This window comes from Piliocolobus tephrosceles, chromosome 19 (assembly GCF_002776525.5).
Source record: "Piliocolobus tephrosceles isolate RC106 chromosome 19, ASM277652v3, whole genome shotgun sequence".
Taxonomy (NCBI): Eukaryota; Metazoa; Chordata; class Mammalia; order Primates; family Cercopithecidae; genus Piliocolobus; species Piliocolobus tephrosceles.
In genome coordinates this window covers 39,114,555-39,136,902 of record NC_045452.1, presented here as the reverse complement: position 1 = coordinate 39,136,902, position 22,348 = coordinate 39,114,555, and the positions used below count along the sequence as shown (strand labels likewise).

The window sequence follows — 22,348 nt, the reverse complement described above, 5'->3', positions numbered from 1 at the left end:
TTCAGATTCATAAAATAAGTGACTGCTGTAGTTTTAATCCAATGAACTTTGGAATGATTTGTTATGCAGCCATCAATAAACAGAGCACCCATTTGGTCTGAACACTGAGAAGGGCTTTCATAGCAGATGAGGGAGAACCAGGAAGGTGCACTTCCCTGAGCGACGGCCCCCACGTGGTCTTACTCACCTGGCCGATGTGCCTTTGGAACTGCCATATTCATTACTCTTCCTCCATCCTGAGGTTTGGGGGGAGATGCAGTGAACCTGCAGATTCCCGATTCGGAAGGGGTGCTGGAGGTCAGACTGTCCGTGTACTCATTTGTCCCTGCCGTCAACTGTTCGGATGACGTGTCTGATATGAAGCACTCTGTGATGGTGAACTTGGCGTGTCTCAGTTGCTCTTCCATCTTGGCGTGTTCATAGGCCCTGGCCAGTTCTTCGTAAGTGGAGGAGGCACTTTCTGTGGAGACCATGCTGCTTCTTGCTCGATCTACACCATGAAAGAGAAAAACAAGACGGATGACTCACCATCAGAAGTCTGAACCAATGGCATGGCCCTTCCTGGCTTGGGACTGTTTTCTTCCAGATCATGGTGGGACCTGGTAGGAGTTCTGGTTCCTTGTCAGAGGCTCCTGAGGCCAGCTTCACAAGCCTCAGCAGATGCGGCTAAGGAAAGCTTTGTTGCAACCAAATTGCTGTAGTCAGATGTTCCAGCTTGGGACATTTCCATAAATAAGTAATGCATTCCCTCTAAAAAAGTCCTGCTTTTAGTGAAAACAGCAGGAGTGGCAGTACCCCTCTCTCTGCTCCAACCTGCAAATGGATCTGTGCCCTAGAGACTCTTTCACTGGCATGAATGATTTGAGCTGCAGTTCAGCTCCTGGGGCCTCAGCTCAGGAAGCAAGATGTAACGATATTTAGAAATAAAGACGTGACACTGCACGGAAATTGGCCACAAGTGCAGAATGCTCCACAACCCCTGGGATGCATCTTCTGTGGTGATTACCCTCTATGGGGACTAGAAAACCATCAGGACAAAAACCGGTGCCCACATGCCTTCGAGCTGGGCCACGTCATCTTGGTCAGGGAGATATCTGCATTTCAAATGCACTAAAAAGTTTTAAGGTCACCTCTGTGGAACTCTGAGACTCTTCTAAGAGAAATCACAGCCATAAAAATAAATTCACATGGCGACGATCCACCTCTGGAACACTGTTTTTGAAGTATATCATCAAGAACAAAAGAAAAATGAGTATTAAAATTTCCTACAGCTATTAGATTCAGACGTAATTTCTTTTCAATATTTAAGGGGGGAGTGGTGGGCAACCCAGTGCTATTCTTAGGCCCCGTCTTCTCTCTGAAGTGAAAACTTGGTGGTTGATGGCATAGACTGAATGACTTACCTTATAACCAACCCCTGTTTAATTGTCAAACGGATCAGCCTATGTTCCCTATAGAGGGTGCTGTGACCTCATCATGTAACTTCAAGTGCAGTGTCTTAATCCTGGAGAAGGTAGTGGGTCAGACGCCCTTAGAGTGTAATCAGCAATTATTGCAATCACGGGGGGTGCAAATTTAAAAATGTCTCTATTTCTCCCAGTGGGGTAGGAACTAAATGGAGAAATAAGCTTGGGTCTAAGATTCAGGACACCTGCAGAAGAGATGCAGTTTGGCTCTGTTGCCTTGTGTGGAGTAAAGGCTATGCAGTTGTATGGGTAACTGTTAGATAAACCGCTTAACAATTTGAAAGTGACCTTCAAAAGAACATCAGTGGGAGAGAGGAAGCCCTCTGTCCCCTCCCCAAGGAGCCCATGAAGCTCGAGGTGTGGGGGCTGTGCTGGTCTCCAGGGATGGAATAGGCGGCGTCAGGGCCTACCTGTGTCTTGCGAAGGGCTGACGCTGTAACTGTCGCTCTCTTTGTCTACTGATCCTGTAGCCCTGGGTGTTGGCAGCCTCCAGTCTGTGGTGAGGGTGTGTGCTGAGATGGTGGGGTGGGGTCTGTTGAGGGTCCACTGGCTGGCATAGCGGTTTCTCGCTGTGGGCCCAGCCTTGGCATTCCTCCTGGTGGTGGGATCTGTGAAGAGCCAAGAATTGTGTCTGTCTTTGTCTGCAGAGGAGTGTGGTCAGCTGAGAGCAAGAGCGGAGGTCAGTGCCACCCACCCAGCCCTGCCGACTTGCCCACACCCTCCAGGAAAATTCCTTGACTTCTCCTGTGCAGAGGATACTTTCCCTTTACTTTATGGCTTGAAACCTTCCTCTGATACTTACGTGTTTCATCAGCCCTGAAAGGAAAAGAATACCCTACTTGGATTCAGAAGTTACATATTTGAGTCTTGCTCTTGGCCTTTAATAATGTTATGATGCTTCTAAAAGCTAGAAACGGAATGAGGGGAGACTGACAACAATTATAGGACAAAACAAGAAAATTTCAAATAGTGATGAAGATTATAAGGAAAATGAAACCAATTACTGTGCTAGAGAATGACTTGAGAGAAGTACTTCAGTTATGATGTTTGCAACCGCAATTAAATGAATGATGGTACAAAAAAAAAATAATGTTATGACCTGATGCACATCATTTAACCTTCCTGGGCATCATCATCTTCTGTAACACAAGGAAGCTCAGCCCAATGTGTTCTGACACGACCTCCTTTCTACAACCTTAGGTGTTGTTATGAGTGAATCATGTAACCCCAAAAGATATGTTCACGTCCTAACCCCCAGGACCTCAGAATGTGTGATCTGGTTCGGAAACAGGGTCATAACAGATGAAGTTAGCTAAGACGAGGTCATACTGGAATGGGGTTGGCCCTTAATGCACTATGACTGGTGTCCTTATAAGAAGAGAACACAGACACAGGAGGGGAGAGGGCCATGGGATGATGGAGGTGGAGACTGGAGTGCTACAGCTGCAAGCAAATACATTTCTGTGCTGTGAAGCCACCCATTTGGTGGTACTACGTTAAAACAGCTCTAGGAAACTAACACAGATGTTGCCTGTATTTTTGTTTCTCATATGACGACTCATTGTTTTAATGATGACTGTTTTATTCATTCAGTTGAAAGCTCCTAGAGCAGAGGGACCATATTGTTACGTCCCAACTCTCCTTAAGCCCCTTGCGTATGATAACACATCTCTTTAATGGAATTGTCCTGACTTTAACACAGACACCTTGGGTTATTTAATATGGAGAACAAAGGGTTAAGCTGGTGCCAGATGGGTTTCATTTTCTCTAAATCTGGAACCAAAGGCAGCAAGTCGATGGGGTGAACGGAGTTCTTAGCTCAACCCTTTGGTGAGCTAAGAAGGATGTTCCACCAGCAGAGACTGTCAGGTATCAGAGTGGGCACGACATTGCCTTTTCCAGAATTCTGTGGAAAACAAGAGAGGTTCAGTTACCTGGAATGATTTTTCGGGGGCTCCAGCCCCCGAAAGGCAGTCTAAGGTCCTAGATGGGTCTTTTCTACCTTTGAATTCTCTGCTTCTCAAACAGCAGTTTGATGCAGTTATATTTCAGTATGGTCTGGTCACTTCTAAACCCAGCAGACTGTATTCACTGTTGGGACCTCACAAAGTTTCAAAGGAGCAAAACTGACAGGGCCAGCCTGTAATGTTATTGCACTGATTTATTTATGTGCTTTCATGAGCCTGGCAGTGTCTCCAGGGCAGGGGCAATGGTATCTCTCTTTGGATCCATCCATAGAACCTACAATAATTCCTGACATACAGAGTTTTCTGAAGGAATTCATAGACCTAGGGTTACTTTATGAAGGCAATGGAAGCTCAGAGAGAAGTGACACAGCTGTTAAGTGATAAAACTATAACCCAAATCTTTTGCCTTTTCAGTTCAGATAATGCCTGTTACTTGACCACATATGGCCAAATCCTGAGTGTCTAAGTTTCCTAGTATAGTGTCTACATGACCCTGGCTTGCTTATAATTCCATGTTGGAACTTGAAAGGCTAACACTGGGAAGGTGCAATGACTTTGTTTTTAAATGGAAGATTTCCTCATTGCAAGTTTCTAGTTTATTGGACTTTGAACTTAATCTATCATTCTGTGTTGCTGGAGAGGCACGTTAAGATGGCAGCCAAAGAGATAGATTTTAAGATTTCCTAAATCATCAGAATACTCAATCTTGGTGAATATTCTCTGGGGCATTGATTTTAAGACACATTTCATCCCTTACTTGCACAATTCCATGGAAGACTTCATTAGAAGATTTTTTTTTAGCCTTGATGAGAATGTAAATGAGTTATGCTGGAGCTCTACACAACCAGGTATGAATGATAATTGGGTTTCTTCACCGAAATGCTAGGAAAGAGGTCTTCAAAAAGACAGAAAAACATTATGATGGGTAAGAGGCTAAATGTCTTCCAGGCACTATCGACTTGATAAGTGGAGCTTAAATAACTGGAGCTTGTTATTTAAATGCTAATGAGTTTTTTCCAGAAAATTACCCAGTCCCTTACATAAGTTTTGAAAATTTTCATTTTTATTCTGCTTTAAGTTTCTTGCAACTACAACTGTTGCAGCTCATTCTGAGCAGGTTTATGTCTGGCATGGAAGTTGGGGGGTAGTTGGGGGGTATAGTTTGCTAGTCCTACTTCAAGGATACAATTATTTCCTCCAATCCCCCAAACCTTGACCCTCGTTTCTTCTCCTTGAGCTCACTCCCCAATGGTGGGGCAAAGATCTTTACTGTCATAGCCCCTTTCCTCATTAAGATCACCCTATTTGGAAAATTCCATGGGAAAGTCGCACATGTCAGCCTGATTCAAAGTCAGGTCTCTTTTCAAGTTAATTTTGTTCATAATCTCTTTTTTCTAGATGAGAACAGTTTTACTGGTGGCCTGATAATGTTGAAAATATAGGTCAGGATATTAGTTTCCTTAAATCACAGCCCTCAGTTCTGTTCTGCGCTAGGCAGGCATCCTAGGATCAAAATTGTCTCAGTATGTAGAATGCTGGAGTATTTGACACATTTATTTTTTAATAATTGGGTTTTTAGAACCATTGTTTTGTACCTGAACTGAACTCTGCTGTATGATAATGCCTAAGATAGCAGCTAAAATACAATTTTTACTTGGATTCCATGGGTAGCCTTTTTTGTGTAACTTACTAGCTCATCTACTAAGCAAATAAATGCTGGGATTTACTGCCCCTTCATGGAAAGTATTTTGTTAGGCTCCCAGTATTCTAATATAAATAAAACTCGGTGATTAAGCATCATGCCTGCTCAGCAGCCCATGAGTTGGAGGGCATGGGATATAAATAGCTCATGGCCTTTCAACCTGGGGTCTGAACCCTAATTAAGCTTCTGCCCACTGAATCAGATTATTTTAATTATCCCAAATTTGGGATGACAGAGGATTTTGTAGATAATAGGGTTACAGAACGTGTCATATGTACTGTGATCATGCTTTTAATCTGTTTTTGTCCGTTCCATTGGTTTCCGTATCTTGCAGTTGTGGAGGTCCAGCTTTACATAACAAATTTACTATTTGTCTCATAGAGAGGATGAAACTGGGAGATCTGAACACTCCCTCATGTAACTAACAAATGTTTATCCAGCACTTATTACATCCTGGACCACTGGATGCACCTCACCCACCCCAGGTATTTCCCTCAGGGCCACTGCTAGTCCCATCCTGGGTGACAGAAGGCATTTTGTTTTGTTTTTTTTTCAGAGTCTCAACAGTAGATTCGAGTCCATGTCATAAGCTTTTGTCATTGAATGTGCATATGTGTGAAGTCTACTCTTTAGTCTCTAAATATCCTACATGTAGCATCTCTACCTAAAGGCAATGTATAATGACTGAGAATGAGAGCTTTGGAATTAGGCTGCCTGGGCTGGAAGCTCATATTCACTACTCCCTGGCTGTGTCACTGGCCAAGTGATCTTGTCAGACCTCCCTAATCCCCTAGTCTCTGAGACTAGGTGATGTCATCACCCACCTTAAGAGCTGTCCTGAAGTTTGAATGAGATTAATGTGCCCAAGTGCTCTGGGCACAACGGGCAGGCTCAGCCGGCCCTGCCTATGATTCCCGTGCAGCAAACATGACTCAACATCTTTTTTTTTCCCATTCCCATTGTTGCGATCTCAGAACATGATGGCTGATTGGTATTTATCCACTACACGCCTGTGTCAGACACTGTGGCTGGTATGCAGATGAGGACATGAATAGAGTCCTACTTTTCCAGTGTATTATAATCCACAGGAGAGATAGAGAAGTAATCAGTGCAGCAGAACAGCCAAGGGATGTGTTTTCACACACTGACAGAGATAAATAGCAAATTGTTATGATTTCTCCCACCCTTATAAGAATCTGTTGCAACCCTCTGGTAAATTAATAAAATGCCTAGAAACATAATTTCTACAATGCAGTCATTCTGGTGTGCAAGCAACATGTTTTAGATGCTCTTCTTAAAAATAAAGAATTCTTGCAATGACAACACAGTCCTAACATATAAAATAGAATCATGATGTCTTTTCTAGCTGAGAAAATAGGGAATACAAATGAATCTCTGCAAATATGCCCAACTGCGGTGAGAAGAACCTGCTCCATGGAATTCACTGAGGTAGAAACACCCGGGCAGAGGTGAGGAGCTCTGGTGCAAGAAGCTAGTGGGGGAACTGTGCTTCAGAAAGTTCATGAGTTTCAGACTCTTGAACCCAGTGTGGGGCCAGTCACCCATCATTTCTAATTCTAAATAAAACATGGAGTGTTGTCAGTCCCTCGCACTGTGGTTTCTGAGGAACACGTAACAAAAAAATGATCCAGAAGATCTTTTACTAATACAGAGGGTTCCGCAAGTGCTAAATGAATAAGCTCATTTTGGAGAGTGAGGGGGGAACCAGAGACTGATGCAGGCATTTGAGTAGATTTGCTTGATGTTGGTAAACATCATTTAGTGAAATTCATCACAAAGGAAACAAACATTGTTCTATAAGCTGCAGTGTTTCCCTGTGATCATCAGGCTAAGCCCCAAGGACAGCATCTCAGCACTCTCAGAATGAAATGCACCTGCCACACGCTGACTTAGGGTACCCTGCAAGATGAGGACAGCTATTTCTCTGTCTCACCTTTTCCCTGCCTTTCACTGTGTCCCAGTGCCAACTTCCATCCTCATCATGCGAGGAACCTTGGGAGCTTTTCCCTGCCGCCCCCTCTGCTCCCACTGTGGCTCTGATCTTGTTTCATGTCTTCTCCTCACTGGAGGTCTTCCCGAATGACTTGGACCCAAGACAGCCCCTCCCACTGCTCCACATGCCCGCTGACTCATCATGGCTTCATTCTCTTTCTGTCTAGGATTTACTGAGACATGAGAAATACTTTAGTTCCATGTCTAACGTCTGCCCCCTGACTAGAATGAAATGAATGTCTTTTTGTGTCTTACTCATGGTGTATCTCCATCACACAGCACTGAGCCATATATGTAAAGTGAAACCTGAATAAATATTTTTGAAAGCTGAATGAACACATTAACATTCCCAGCCCTGCTTCCAACTGTATAGCCATGAAATACACACACGTCTCTCCCACGTGCATCCTGCCTGCCACTCACTGACCACTGGTTTACAGTATCTGCTTGACTCAGGTCCATGTCTCTGTTGATATTTTACATGCCAACAGATCAACTTCCCCATTATTCTGGGGCTGACCATGCAGCCGGAAGGTTGCCAGTGCTTTTGTTTTGGGCTGCTTCTTCTCCTGTCTTAACTATTTATGACTAGCTTTATGCATTCTCGGCTGCTAGCTGACCATTGAAAGGAAAGCAGAAATGCATGTTGCTTTTTACCTGGCAGGAAGAACTGATGTGCTGGAGGGGTCCTGACCTGCTGCGTTACACACAGGAAACATTTCTAACCCTTGGGGCAGTGTTTCTCAATGTGGGGTCCAAACAGCCAGCATTAGAATCACCCAGGGTATCTGTCAGCATGCAGATTCTTAGGCCAGAATCTCTTGGTGGAGGCCTGGAATTGGTATTTTAAATAGGCACCAGGTGATTCTGATGCGTGTAAAGGTGGAGAATGAGACCAAGGACATCTGCTCTGTTGTCTCTTTTGCCTACTCTTCCGCTACCGTTTCTAACAGAATGCTGAAGCCAAGGCTGCATCGCTCTAAAAATCGAATCCTTTCAATATCTACAACTTTTTTCTGATGTAGCAGCAAAAAAGTGGCTCTTAAACCCATTGGAGCAGTGTCTTGAAGTAGCAGCAAGCCACACCAGGCAGTTCACAGTGGAGAAGCCAATGGCTGAAGAGACGTCAAAGTCCTTGAATCTTTTTTTTTTTTTTTTTTTTTTTTGTGAGACAGAGTCTTGCTCTGTTACCCAGGCTGGAGTGCAGTGGCGCAATCTCGGCTCACTGCAAGCTCTGCCTTCTGGGTTCACACCATTCTCCTGCCTCAGCCTTCTGAGTAGTTGGGACTACAGGCACCTGCCACCAGGCCAGCTAATATTTTGTATTTTTAGTAGAGACTTTCTACTAAAGTCTTTTTAATTTTCTCTGTGTTAGCCAGGATGGTCTCGATCTCCTGACCTCGTGATCCGCCTGCCTTGGCCTCCCAAAGTGCTGGGATTACAGGCGTGAGCCACTGCGCCCGGCCTGAATCATTTTTTAAGAGCGAGGCTCAGGCACACACCCCTTTGCAAAGCTAATTCCCACTCATATCTCGTTTATGTCTTCAGAATGTACTAATGTGATCAAAGAAGAAAGGGGGGAAGAAGATTAGACAAAAGGAAGAGGTAAAAGACTTCTTTCGAATGTAGAATGTTCTTGAAAACATTTTTTAGATGAATTTCAATGCCTGCTGAAACTGTTTTCTGTATATTACAATGTTATTTTGTAGGCAACGGGTTTACTTCATAAAGCTCACTGCATTTTGCAAATGCTTCTCAAGCTAGGATTTATGAAGAATAGATTTTAACATTATAATACTTATTTTTCTAATAATAACACACTAAGAATGTAAATTTTTACAAAGAAATTGACTTGAAAGCTAGACATCAAAGTTTCCAAAATGATGACAATCAGGACAATTTCTCAGTCTTTAAAGAGATTTAGGAATGATTCCAATTATGAAGAAATAAGAGTATCTAATTAATAAGCTCTAGATACATATTAGGGGATTCACTTTCATTGCAGTAATCAATTTCCATATATTATGGATTGGATGCAAATATTAATAACAGAATCCAACATAATCTTCACTTTAACCAGAACTATAAGAAAAGCATAAGCTTTGGGGATAGACAGGTCTGTTGCTGAATCTTGGTTTTACTACTTATGTGTGCAACTTTATGCTGTTTGCATAATTTATCTGAGGCTACAGTTTTCTCATCTGCAGAATAGAGGCTGTGACACCTACTTCACGAGCAGGTATCTTACGGGATTGCTGCAAAGATAACTTGCATGACATCATCTTTCTATCCCAATACTGGCATACAGCAGATACACACTAATGTGGATTACCTTCTTCCTTTTCTGTGTTGCCTAAATTAAAAAAAGATACATGTACCTGAAATTTCTAGCACTTTTTATAGTAAACTAATACTAACAGTCATTCAACTGACACAATAATACCCAAGATCCATCCATAACAGCTCATTATCCCAACTAAAGATGTTATTATACCCATTTGTTTCTCAGGCATAGGTATGAAAAGCCACACATTTTCCTTTGAGAGAGAAAGAGCATTACTATGTTTTCAGCATTGTTAACACCCACACATTTTAAGTGTTGTTGACCACTCACTCGTTCCCGGCCGAGCATCTGAAACATCCACTAACGGCCCAGTGGCCTGAGACACCGATTGGTAATGGACCGTGTGAGTGACCGTCAGGGACTTCTGCTTAGCTGCCTCTCCAAAGTCAGCATCCGTCAACAGAACCGTGGAGCGATCATCTACAGAATGGTAGGAACACAGACAGAAAGCCAAACACGTTTACCTCCCTTCCAACCACTCCCTGGCCTTTTCTCTCCTGAGGCACTTGTGTTACGGTTAATGACAACCACAATAATAGCCTCATCTAAAGTGACAAAAACGAATGCAAATTCAAGCACTGAATCAGCATTACTCTAGAGTGCTAGGAATAGAAGCTTATTCCTAGGGGTTAGTTTTGGGAGCACTGAGCTAAGAAGAACCATGACTATGCAGAGAAGGAGCTCTCCTTTCTCTTTGGGCTTGGTTTTTCATTAAGCTAACACTGATGTGAACTCTGGATTTATGTGTTTGTCAAAAGCTTCCCTGAGACATCATCTGCAGTGCCAGCCCCCTCACCAGTGATGAGACTGTCAATGAAGATGGATCCCTTTGGCTCCTGGGAAGCTCTGTTTGCAGGACTAGAAAATCGCCACTGCAGTTCTCTCTACTGAGGCTTGCTCTTATTCTGAACTTGGCAAATGTTTGGAGGGGAAATAAAGAGAGGAAAACATGCCAGTCTTCAGAGCTTATTGATTCCTCTATTTTAAAGGACTCAAGGTACTTTCCTTTTCTTCCCACCTCCTGTAAGCTTTAATCACTCTAGAACATCCATTAATTGACTTCTGCTACGTGATTCACTTGTCAGACTTCCCAAGTCCTACTGCCGTGGGCACTTGAAGGTGAGCAAGGCAGGAGCCTGGGTTTGGATGGGTTCTGGGCATCTCAGTGTTTGCAGCAGGAACTGCTGTTTGAGCTGGGTCATTATTTGGTGGTCCAGGGTTCTCATTACTACCTTGTGATATGTTCCATACTTTTTAAAGAGCTTTTTTACTCCAAGGGAGACTTTGGCTAGGATATACAGATTTTTCATAAATTTTCAAAGACTGCAGCCCAGGATGCTGTTGCTGGGAGTTTATCAGTCAGCAGGGACCACGCTGCAGCCTGCCCTGACACTGCAACAGAGATGCGAAAGTCGTAAACAACACAGCTTGACGCCCATGCCCAAAAAAGGCTCTGAACAGAATGAACCTTACAAAATCCAATTACTCAGGCTCTGGCAGGAAAGGAAAGCCTCTCGAAGTTAGAATAAAATTTCTTGGCAGAGAAATAGAGGAAAGGCTGCCAAGATGTCTGTGAGTATCCCAGCGCGTGGTGCGGTGAGGGTGGCACCACAGCAAGCGCCAGGGCTTGGCCTGGAGGTCCGGCCCCGTGGCGGTCACTCGACTCCTCAAAGAGGGTGGCTCTTCCACAGAGACAGTGTCCTACAACTGGACCCAGCACCAGAGGCTCCATGTCTACATTTGTTTTTTCATTAATGATGGGAGGTGTCACAGTTTCTAGCATGCAGGCCTTTTCAGATCACACCAGATGATCTGTGGGGCTAGGTCACACACTTTTCATGGAAAATTTTGGGCGCCCGTCTGATCATGAGGTTAACCATTCATACTAGTTGGAAATTAATGTCACTGTAATATTGGATTCTTGTAGTCAGAGCCCGAAGCATTTTAAAGCACCACAGTTCTACTTCCCAGTAATTAGAAAATGCCATTGACCAATTGTCAGGCATCACAAGGAGGTCAAGGGCTCTTGCTGACAGATGATCCTGCATGGACTGGGATGGATCTCTGGCTAAGGGTCATATTTACAAATGGAAATGACTGGCAGAATTTCTCTGGTGTTAAGCCCCCAGTGACCAGCTCTTGGCAGGCCATAGACCACTCATGGCATCTGCCTAGCTATCTATTTTCATAGCCATAGGTAGGATTATTAAGTCTAGTGAGGTGCATTTAGCAAATACTGTAACCGCGTTATATAACCATGGTGACCTCCACAAGCTATGTAACCTCTCTACGTCTCAGTTACAAAAGAACCTTTTCCTACGTGGGCTGGAAGGGTTAAATTAAATCATGCATATAAAGGGCTTATAAAATTACATGGTCAAAGGAATTACATTCTGATTTTTGAAAATTTTTCAAAGGAAATTTTTAGTTTTAATGCCCAATCCACTGGGTGAAACAAAAGAGATTCCAGGTCTCCCTTTCCCTTTCCCAAAAAGATGATCAAAAGCAAAACATAGTAGCTTATCCCTTATCCTGACATAAGCAAGCTAATAAAATCTTGTGTACTTTAGGGCAGGTAGTGCCTCCTCATATACATGGTTTAACTGAAGCGTTTCACTGAAGTTAGCCCATCAAGAGCCACTTTGGACTTGACCAGTCTTGCTTTAAGTGCTGCTATACCTGGACCAAATGCGACTCCAGCTAGGAGAATCCAGGCCTTAGAATTTAGGAGCCATTAGGTCAAGATGTCTCCAGTGGTGGGTGGGGCAGCAGAAGGGCAAGGGTTGATGGTGGAGGTGTTCTGCCCACGTGTCCTCTTACCACTGCCTTCCTGGCAGGAGGGAGCCGGGCTATGTGCTGAGAGCCAGGCAGTTTATCCAGACCACAAGGAAGGGTTCCCCTGGAACCCATGCCAGCAAACAACTTCCAAAACAAACATAGCCAGGTTTGAAAAGAGGCAGCCTTGGAGCCTGCCTTAGAGTGTTTCCATGGGCACTGAAAAGCTTGGGTAACTTCTGGATGAGGGTTTCTTGGAAGCAGCCTGTTGGTGTGGAAGCAGGTGGCCTGCTGCCGTGCTAGCTGTCACTGGAGACAGACAGCGTGTGGTGAGTGTGGGCAGGTGGGGAACCTGGTTCTGCGCCTGTCTCCCTGACCTTGGAATGCTACGTAGACCCCTCCACATCTTGGTTCCAAAAGCAAGACTTCTTTCACAGGTTGGTTGAAAGGTTAAACTAAGTAATGCACATGAAGTGCTTACAAACACTATGTGGCATTTACAGAATTCTCAATACATGTTAGCTATTCTTCTCATTACTGGAAAGGAAATATAAGGTATTTCACTCCAGAATAAATAGAATAATCGAGGGAGGCAGTGTGGGGTAATGGACTTCAGGCGGAAAGAGGCTGGGAAGAGTAAAGACACCTGGGTTTTGGGTGAACAAGCCAGAAAACCTCCAGGTGGCTGTTCTGAAACCCTAAGACTAGGGCCCTGGTGTGTTTCCCAAAGTGCTGCTGGGGAAACAGTTGCAGGATGTTTCTGGGGCGTGGGTGTGGGGGAAAATGCCCTATACAAAGACATGTGTTTGTTTAAGTGTTAAGTATAGTTTAAAAGTTTTCTTTAATGACGGCTTGCGTTATCGGAGTTGATGAGGGGGGCACAGAGTGGATTTTCAACCCGGGGCTTTAGAGTGCAGGCCTTCTGGATTGATGTGTATTTGATTACAGATGTTTATTCCTTCGAGTGGTATCCATAGCCTCCCCTGGAAATATCCCAAACGGATCAGAGCTGGGGGATTTCTGTCCCAAATGCCTGGAAATGAATGGCATATTGGCATATATGGTGGTATATATAAGTCAAATTTTCTGCACATTTGCTGGTACTTACTCTTCTTCACAAGAACAAGTCTCTACTTTCTAGTTTTTGTACTCATGTAGCCTTCAAGACACTCTCCTGTCTAATATTTTCCACACCCTGGGGTTTGGATTGAGAAGGCATGACTGTGGCAGCCACTTTGTGTAAAGTGGCAAATAGGGCACCTTACCGATGGTCTCCATTGTGTCTCTCTCTTCAATCAAAAGCTGAGCCCTGGGAATGTCGATGTGCATTCGCAGGGTTTGCTGCTGCTTGCTTAAGGTATCTGAAGTCCGGGTATTCTTACTGGGAATAAAATGGGGGAATGCATTAACAAATCCAGTTCAGTGTTAACATTCTACCAACATGCACCTGTATACCAACTTAGTTTATTGTCTAAATATACAATACCTTGTGGGGAGGGGAACAGAAAAACTACACACTATGAAAATGTTTCCTTCATTCAAATGTTATTTATTAATACTAAATTTCAGCTGGCTGGGGAGTTTCAGAAAATACAAATTGTCAGTAGAGACTGGCTCTACATCTATCAATAGAATCTTTAGAAAGTTCTCCTTTCTTGTGTAAATGCTAAATGAAACAAATAAAAAGCAATTAAAAACCCACAGCATTTTCATTTGTCAGATATGAGATATTCCAGTGAGGGTGAGGAATAACGCACCAGATATTTCAAAGATGGTGAGTGAAAAAGCACGCGCACCAGCTGTTTGTCGGATGGGAGTTTTACTAATGGATTTGTATTTATATCTGGTGTCATTTTATGTTTGTTCTAGAAGCAAATCACAAACCTTGTTAGCTTCCCTGACATTAGTTTTCCTAACTGAGAGTACATTTTAGATAGAAAAAAGAAAAGCAATTACTATCATAATTTAATCTCAAAATTTGTGTTCCAGAAAATTACTCTTAGAGTGAGCTGTTCTCTAAAAGTAAATGAAAATAAGTAGTAAAACTGCATGGTAGAATTCTATTCAGTTATGGCCTGCAGTTAAAAAAAAAAAAATCTCCACGTTGCACAAAAATCTAAGAAAGTCAATAAAGACCTTAATTAGCAATCCACATTAGAAGGGTGGTTGTTCAGTCTTTACAGAATAATAAGACTTTACTAGATGTTCAAATAGTATTTGCTAAAGCATCCTCTAAGAAGCAATAGTCACTTGGATAATCCAATCAATAGCATAATCTATGGCATCCATCAATCCAGCTCAATTGTTGTTAACACTGGTTTTGAGAAAGATTTCCAGAGCCTAGTTAACTCAATGATGGTTTACCTCTGTGTTACTTTCAAAGGAGACCAAAATAGGAATAATCACGCTACATTTTAAATGCTTTCCCCTCTAACCGAGCCATTCACCCCAAGTCCCAAGGCTCTGCCTCCACTGATCCTTCCCTGTTAATGAGGACTCATCCATTCTTGAACCAAATGGTGGACAGAATCTTAATTATCCCAAAGTGAAGTTCACTCAAGTACCCGCTTAGATGTTTGCCTGATGAGATCCATGTATACTCCTCATTTGAGGAAAAGCAAATTATCCCATGAGAAAGACAACTTCTGGAAGGTACAACATTTCTACTTAGGACTTGATCTTGAACCAGATTTCTTGCTCTGCAGATGAGGAACTGGGTTATTTTCCTACATCATGCTAATTATGCAGAACCCACATTCAAACGTTTTGTCCTGATTTTTCACATGGTCTCTGTACTCTTTCAAATTACTTAATTCACTTCTCATTTATTGATTTTTTTAAAAAGAGAGTAACAAAAAATTTCAAATAATCATATAAAATGAAGAGCATTTTGGTTACTTGGGGGTGTGCACTTACGGCATGCTTAGACAAGCTTTATTTCCACAAAAACATATGGGGAACTACTCCTCTGTGAATATCCCAAAGACCTGTTTAGAAACCTCACTAGGGACTTGAGCTTGTCCTTGCACCAAAAATAGAAGTGTGAGCTAGTTCCTTCTGCTCTTCATGAATAGTTATGAGGCAGTCAGCGGCTGCTCTATTAAACAGCGATGAACACCAAGTGCAGGCTATACTTAAACAACAATAAGGGGTCTGCTACCAGACTGCCACAGGAAGCAGGCTAAATAACGGCTGTGAACTGCCACGACTGGCTGGCATCAAGATTTAGAACATGATTCGACCCTGCAAGCCAGGTCTACCAAAGCTGGAGGTAAATTCTTCCTCCTCAGAAGACTATAAGAAAATGGCCCAACAAACCTTGAGATTCAGAAGCTAATTGTTTTTTGTTGTTGTTGTTGTGATTGTTGTTTTTTTTAGAGACAGGGTCTTACTCTGTCACCCAGGCTGGAGTGCAGTGGTGCAATCACAGTTCACTGCAGTTTTTTTTTTTTTTGAGACAGAGTCATGCTCTGTTGCCCAGGCTGGAGTGTAGTGGTGTGATCTCGGCTCACTGCAAGCTCCGCCTCCCAAGTTCACACCATTCTCCTGCCTCAGCCGCCTGAGTAGCTGGGACTACAGGAGCCTGTTACTATGTCTGGCTATTTTTTGTGTGTGTGTTTTTAGTAGAGATGGAGTTTCACCCTGTTAGCCAGGATGGTCTCGATCTCCTGACCTCGTGATCAGCCCACCTTGGCCTCCCGAAGTGCTGGGATTACAGGTGCGAGCCACTGCACTTAGTTGGACTCAGTTTTTCTTTCTGTTTACACTTGGCTGCTCCCTTGTTTAGAACACACTTCCCCTGCTACCCCCAAACCCCCCATAGCTGGCTCCCTCCTTGCAAGGCTCAACTCAGATGCCATCTTTCCAGTGGAGCCAGACTGGCCCTGTGATGGGGATGTCTCGAGTCCTCTCCCCATTCTCTGTTTAATTTTATCTCCTTGGCACTTATTACTCTCTAGCATATACTTGATTGATTTATCTTATCCATTATCTGCCTCTCTCACTGGAAAATATGCTCCACCAGGGTTTTCTTCACCTGCTCTGTTTCCTGTGTCTTGCTAGAACTTAGAACAGTATATGGCCAAAGTAAGTGCTCAATAAATATCTGTTAAGTAAATCCTCACACTCATTTGTTTTGAGGGTACAATGTGAGCTGAGTGACTTTGTTTTGAGGCAATATTATCCTTCTCATTCTTAAAGCGTCGTTGGATTCCAACTAAGTTATTTCATTACTTAATATGTGCTGTCATTTTTGACCATCTATTGTTACATTTATATTTACCACTCTGTGTTCTGTGAACCTCAAAAATGATAACAACTGGTCATCAGAATGGCAGCAAACCTTAAAAAAGTGATCTGAACAAACCTCCTTTGCAACCTGGAAAAAGAGTCCAAATATTTTCACTGTGGAAGCCAAAATTGCATCTTTTTTGCATGGCAGAGGATCGTGCTAAATATATTAGTTATTATTGAGCTATAATTTTCAACCATCCATTTATTTGCCATCTGGTTGTTTGATTAAAATGAGAAGAAGAGGAGAGCAGAAGGGGGTTTCACAGGGCAGAGAATTTCCCGGCTTAGCCAATCAATTATTTGCAGCCACTGCCACTCTTCAAAGTCTTAGTAGTCCATCATCCTCCCAAATGTGACACAGAACACTCCTTAAATGTACAAATGACTATGGGACTGTTAGGAGCATAGCTCATTATAACACTAGGGTAGAGATTTTTTATGTGCACAAACATACGAGCATCAAAAAAGCTAAACTAATTTGACCATTCCATTTGAACCTTTTTCTACTTACACCCAACTCACTCACTAATACTGATTCCTGGACCTTAAACATTATATATGTTAGCTCTCTACAGTCTACAGGTTAGCTCTTTAGAACGAGCACCTCTTAGAAGGCTGTTTCTTTTTTTTAATCTTGCATAACAATATAAAAGGACAACCTTTCTATCTGGGTGTGAGGGATGCAGTCTCTCTTCCCTGGGGTGATGTGCGTGGGTGAAATAGGTGGGTATCTAGGAGCATGAAGCTCAGCAATGGGTGATGCTGCCATGCCAGGGATCCCTGGGGACCCAGGCTGAGTGGTATGTTCTGCTGTCCCACCTGCCTTCCTGGCCTGGCCCTCAGCTAATCTCCCTGAAATACGCAGATACTTCTTGGTAGAAAATGGTGGAAAAATAAATGTTACATTCACCTAGAACACAGAACATGGAGTGATAAAGCTAGAAACAATGTTGAATGTTTTATTTTTATTTTTTAGGTAAGGAAAGCAAGACACAAAGTGGTAAAAATACCTGCTAAGATCTGAAAACCTGCTTATGGCCACACAGGGCCTAGAACATAGACTTGTGGTTCATATTCTCACTGTACCAGGCTGCCAGCTCCTTTGACTTCTAGAAACAACAGCAGCACAGACCAGGGGTAGCTGTTCAGTATCCTTCTCTCTGCCAGTGGACACGATTTGTCTGGACCCCTTGGGACATGTCCAAAAACGGTTGATCCTAAATTGACCAGTTAGGTAACGAGATCTTTGTTTGCTTGGCCCATTCACCTGCCAAACTTAGATTGAACCAACCTTTCATGGGTAAAAGCTTTGCTTTTACTTCTAAATTAATCCCATAAAAATCCACCTATTTGAGAAGCTTGAAAATTCTCTTCCTTTTCAATCACTTTGACCATTTGAAGGAAAACCACTGTAACTATCAGAAGTGGTTGTGATTACTGGTTTTACTGTTCCTAATTCATCCTGGCAACTGGTAATAGGAAGATAATTAATTCCTCCTCTTATCAACAGATGGTCTTGCAACCACAGCAACTGCCCTGTTCATAGAGGATGCTTGCTAATGTCTTTCTCAGAGGCTAGGGAGAAGGAGTAGGAATACACTCTAGAACATCAGGAGAAGTGAAAAAGCAAATCATCCTAACTGAACAAACGTTGAACATGTCAGAAAATATAGCCCGCAGTTTCACACCCTCTGGACAAAGGCATCATTTGCAGTTTGGAAGCAGATAGCGGAGGGGCCAGGGTAGGTTGTGCAGAGCACAGCTGAGGGGAGGAGAAGCTGTCTGGGGGGCTGCAGGAGCCCTGCTCAGTGTACGGACTGGTGAAGCAGGCCAGGGGTGGGGGCTGCTGTGGTGAGCAAAAGTCACGCCATTCCAAAGGGGCACTGTGCCTACCTCCAGGCACCATTATGACCTCAGCAGTGTCCAATATGGCCAGGGCATTTTCAAGAGAAATCAGAAAGCCAATTTTTTTTTCTTTTTTTGAGATGGAGTCTCGCTCTGTCGCCCAGGCTGGAGTGCAGGGGCGCGATCTCGACTCACCGCAAGCTCTGCCTCCCGGGTTCACACCATTCTCCTGCCTCAGCCTTCCCAGCAGCTGGGACTGCAGGCGCCCGCCACTACGCAGCCAATTTTTTGTATTTTTAGTAGAGACGGGGTTTCACCCTGTTAGCCAGGATGGTCTCGATCTCCTGACCTCATGATCCACCCACCTCGGCCTCCCAAAGTGCTGGGATTACAGGCGTGAGCCACTGCGCCCGGCCCAGAAAGCCAAATTTTATATGAAATCTCCTCATTTTAAATGTCATCAACTAATTCCTATTTTTAAAGTCTACCTTTGACAATTTCTTTTATTAGGTAGAGCAGTTATTACAAGTCAAGTGACTCTGACTTCTTTCTTCTCCATGTTTTATCAGATCTGCTCAACACAAGTGCATGTGTGTTTGGATGTATTCCCTGTGACCCATAAATGTCACACAAAGAGCATGGGCTGAAGGCATCTCATGCAATGTCTGTAATCTTCTCCCGGAAGTGTGATGAAGTACCCCTTGTGAAGGAGATACTGTACAGGGAATTTGCATCTTTGCTTTTCCTCTGAGCTCCAGATTTCTGCTACCAGTTGTCTATTTGACACTTCCTCTGGATGCCTTAAAAATAATCCCAAATTCAACATGACCCAAACAGGTTCTTTCATTCCCATCAACACCTCCTCCCAACCTACCTTCCAAAAAAAATCAAAAGTCCATAGCCTGCCTCTATCTTCCTCATTGTGGCAGATGGCACCAACATTCATCTGATCAGTCACAACAAATGCATTTTAGAGTTATCCTTCCCCGGTGACTCAAGCCTGTAATCCCAGCACTTTGGGAGGCCAACGCGGGTGAATCACCTGAGGTCAGGAGTTCGAGACCAGCCTGGCCAACATGGTGAAACCCTGTCTCTATTAAAAATACAAAAGTTAGCCAGGCATGATGGTGGTGCCTGTAATCCCAGCTCTTTGGGAGGCTGAGGCAGGAGAATCGCTTGAACCCAGGAGGCGGAGGTTGCAGTGAGCCGAGACCACGACATTGCACTCCAGCCTGGGCAACAAGAGCAAAACTCCATCTCAACAACAACAACAACAACAACAACAACAACAAAAGAGTTATCCTTCATATCATTGTTTTACCTGAGACTCACACTGTTTTAAAATACAGTATGGCCAAACAAAATGTCTGTAGGATGGAATCTGTGTGCCAATGGCATTCTACTACTGCCTTCGGTCTTCAAAGATACTAGTGATATGGAACATGTGAAGTTTTTAAATAACAAAAAAAGTACTAATTTTATATGTGTGGATGGAAAAAGAAGTCACAGCCAAATGTGTTGGTGATGGGAGTGGGAAGAGATACTAGATCCATCCTCTTTCTCTCCCACATAAATCATCCTAAACTGGCAATGTTGAGTTCACCATCGGAGTCCTTGACATTTCCCCGACTTATTTTCTAGACTCTGATTTTCCTTTTTCACTTTTCATTTAATCATTGCAATATGAAAGGCCTAAAATGCAAATATCAGGGTGAGGTAACACATCAGGCAATTAATCCACACGTGTAAATGCTTCATATCAGAGTGTTCCGGTATTTACAGAGTAAAAAGGTGGGACAGCACAAGAAAACTGAACGTTTGAAGAGGGGGACTGGGTGGAAAATAGAGTTTGGGGACGTGAAAGCAACATGCTTGTCACAGCTTTGCTGATCACAAGCCTGTGGACGTGTGAAAGGAAAGCTGTGAAGGATGCATTTCTGTCTTCCACAGTTGTGAACATTCTCGTACTTACTCAATAACCACTCTTCATTCATCCCCTCCACGGTTATGAATGAGGCAACTACTGTGCTGGCTACTCCTAACATGAGGATGAACTATGAAGGCTGTGACTTCCAGGACCAGAACAGACAGTGAATAGACAGTGGTAAGAAGAGCTGATGGGTGCCCTGGTGGAGGGTGCTGATGGAGACCCAGAGCCTTTGAAGAGCATGGGGCACAGCACATTCCTTTTGTGCTTTTCCTTTAACTTGGATGACTCTGTTACAAAGAAGGCTTGACCTCACGAGTAGTAAATTTAGGGTGAAGGCAAAACTAAAGCTACTTCCTCTGTATGTGCCTCTGTTCCCCGGCTAATGGGAAGCCTTCTATTGGTTGTGTCTAGCCAACAAGACATGTCTACAAATACATCATTTTCATCTACACCTTCAGCTAGGTATTACATGAATATTTTGGAATGTATAGGAAACTGCATTCTTTTCTAAAAAAAAAAAAAAGACATTACCCATTTCAGACTGCCATTATTAGAAAAGAAAAGAAATTATTAAGGCAAGTTGGAAATTGTTCTTTCAAACATGATATCTGGGGTCTTGTTCTTACCTCATGAGCATTTCAGCTAAACTCTTTGCATCTGGGGAAAGAAAGTTAACATTAGTACATGGTAAATAACTCATTAACATTCACTTAGGCATTTATGACACATACTCTACAGTCAGATCACAACAGTCATTTTTAAACACAAACATATACTCAGATCACTACTAATGACCTAGAGTTTTATGGAGTCCTTATTTCTTGTAAATGGAAGTTTTAAAATATACCTTATTTTAATTACAAAAAGATCAACATAACTATCCTATGATTATAACATTCTCAGACATCTACTAAATGTTTTATTCCAAACTACAGTAACTTCTAGGAAATCCAATTTTATTTTCGGTAGTCAGAAAATTAACATTTTGAGAGTATATCATTTATGTTGAACAAACCCATGCTTTTTGTTATCAAAACATCAGAAGTAAGTGGCACTATTATAGAGCTCTGAGTTCCTCAGGTTGACCAAAGAATTGTATAAATGAAATATAAATGTTCCTGGAAACTTAGTTGTTTATTTCGAATTCAGAAATAAAAAAAACTTCATTATTTTTCTCTGAGGACATTGTTTACCAAGACCTGGTTACCACTCCTGACAGAAGGAATCCTGACTAAAAGTGTAGGAAAAAAAAATCCTTTTGGTGGTGTTATTTTGAAATTCCCGTTTCCCTTAAAATATAACTTATTCTTTTTACACATTTGGTCCTGGCAAAAATGAATGTTTCCTTACTTAGAGCACAAAAACCTTCTTTTCTTTTTATTTCATTGCTCTCTAAAAAGTCTTGATGCTAAGTATACTGTTCAATGAACAGAACTTTCCGGAAATGGACTCAACTGACAGTGTGACCAGCTCTGCAGTGAAAGAATACATATGTGGGAGCATTTCCATCTCATGCCTTTGTGGGCTGACAGTTAAACGTAGTCAGTTTCTGCACAGTGGGCAGCATGCTATTTCTGAAAGACGTGGACAGTCACAGAATGACCATGTAGAGGCCGTCCTCGCCATGAGCCAAGCTTAGTTCGTGAAGTGGGCCAGTCCCAGTGGTAACCCCAAGATGGGGCCTGGTTTTGTGCACAGATGGGTTCAGTCTGGGAAATGAAACAGGGCCCATCTACTCCACCCACACAGCAAAGAAAAGAAAGCAAAACAGCATTGGATTTCCCAGTTCATGTCTTTATACTTATCTGCAAAGACACAGCAAATATAATGAATTTCCTCTTTCCCCGAATGACTTAACACTTACAAAGTATATATATATATATATATATATATATATATATATATATATGCGCTTATATATACTTCATGTGTGTGTGTATACATATATATACACATACATATAATGCCGCCAGAAGCTTGGACTTAATTAGCTCCAGGGAACTATCAAGCAGT

General features: G+C 42.7%; 1 protein-coding gene across 1 annotated transcript in view; it reads right to left on the bottom strand.

Moving 5' to 3' along the window:
* The window catches only part of DSCAM (DS cell adhesion molecule), a 703,505-nt gene that overhangs the window by 23,588 nt on the left and 657,569 nt on the right, over positions 1 to 22,348 (bottom strand). The window contains exons 28-32 of the mRNA XM_023193411.2: positions 20,962 to 20,992; positions 13,533 to 13,648; positions 9,763 to 9,912; positions 1,877 to 2,074; positions 188 to 490 (exon numbers count right to left, since the gene is read on the bottom strand). Coding sequence (XP_023049179.2) covers positions 188 to 490; positions 1,877 to 2,074; positions 9,763 to 9,912; positions 13,533 to 13,648; positions 20,962 to 20,992 — 798 coding nt within the window. The remainder of the gene's footprint in view (positions 1 to 187; positions 491 to 1,876; positions 2,075 to 9,762; positions 9,913 to 13,532; positions 13,649 to 20,961; positions 20,993 to 22,348) is intronic.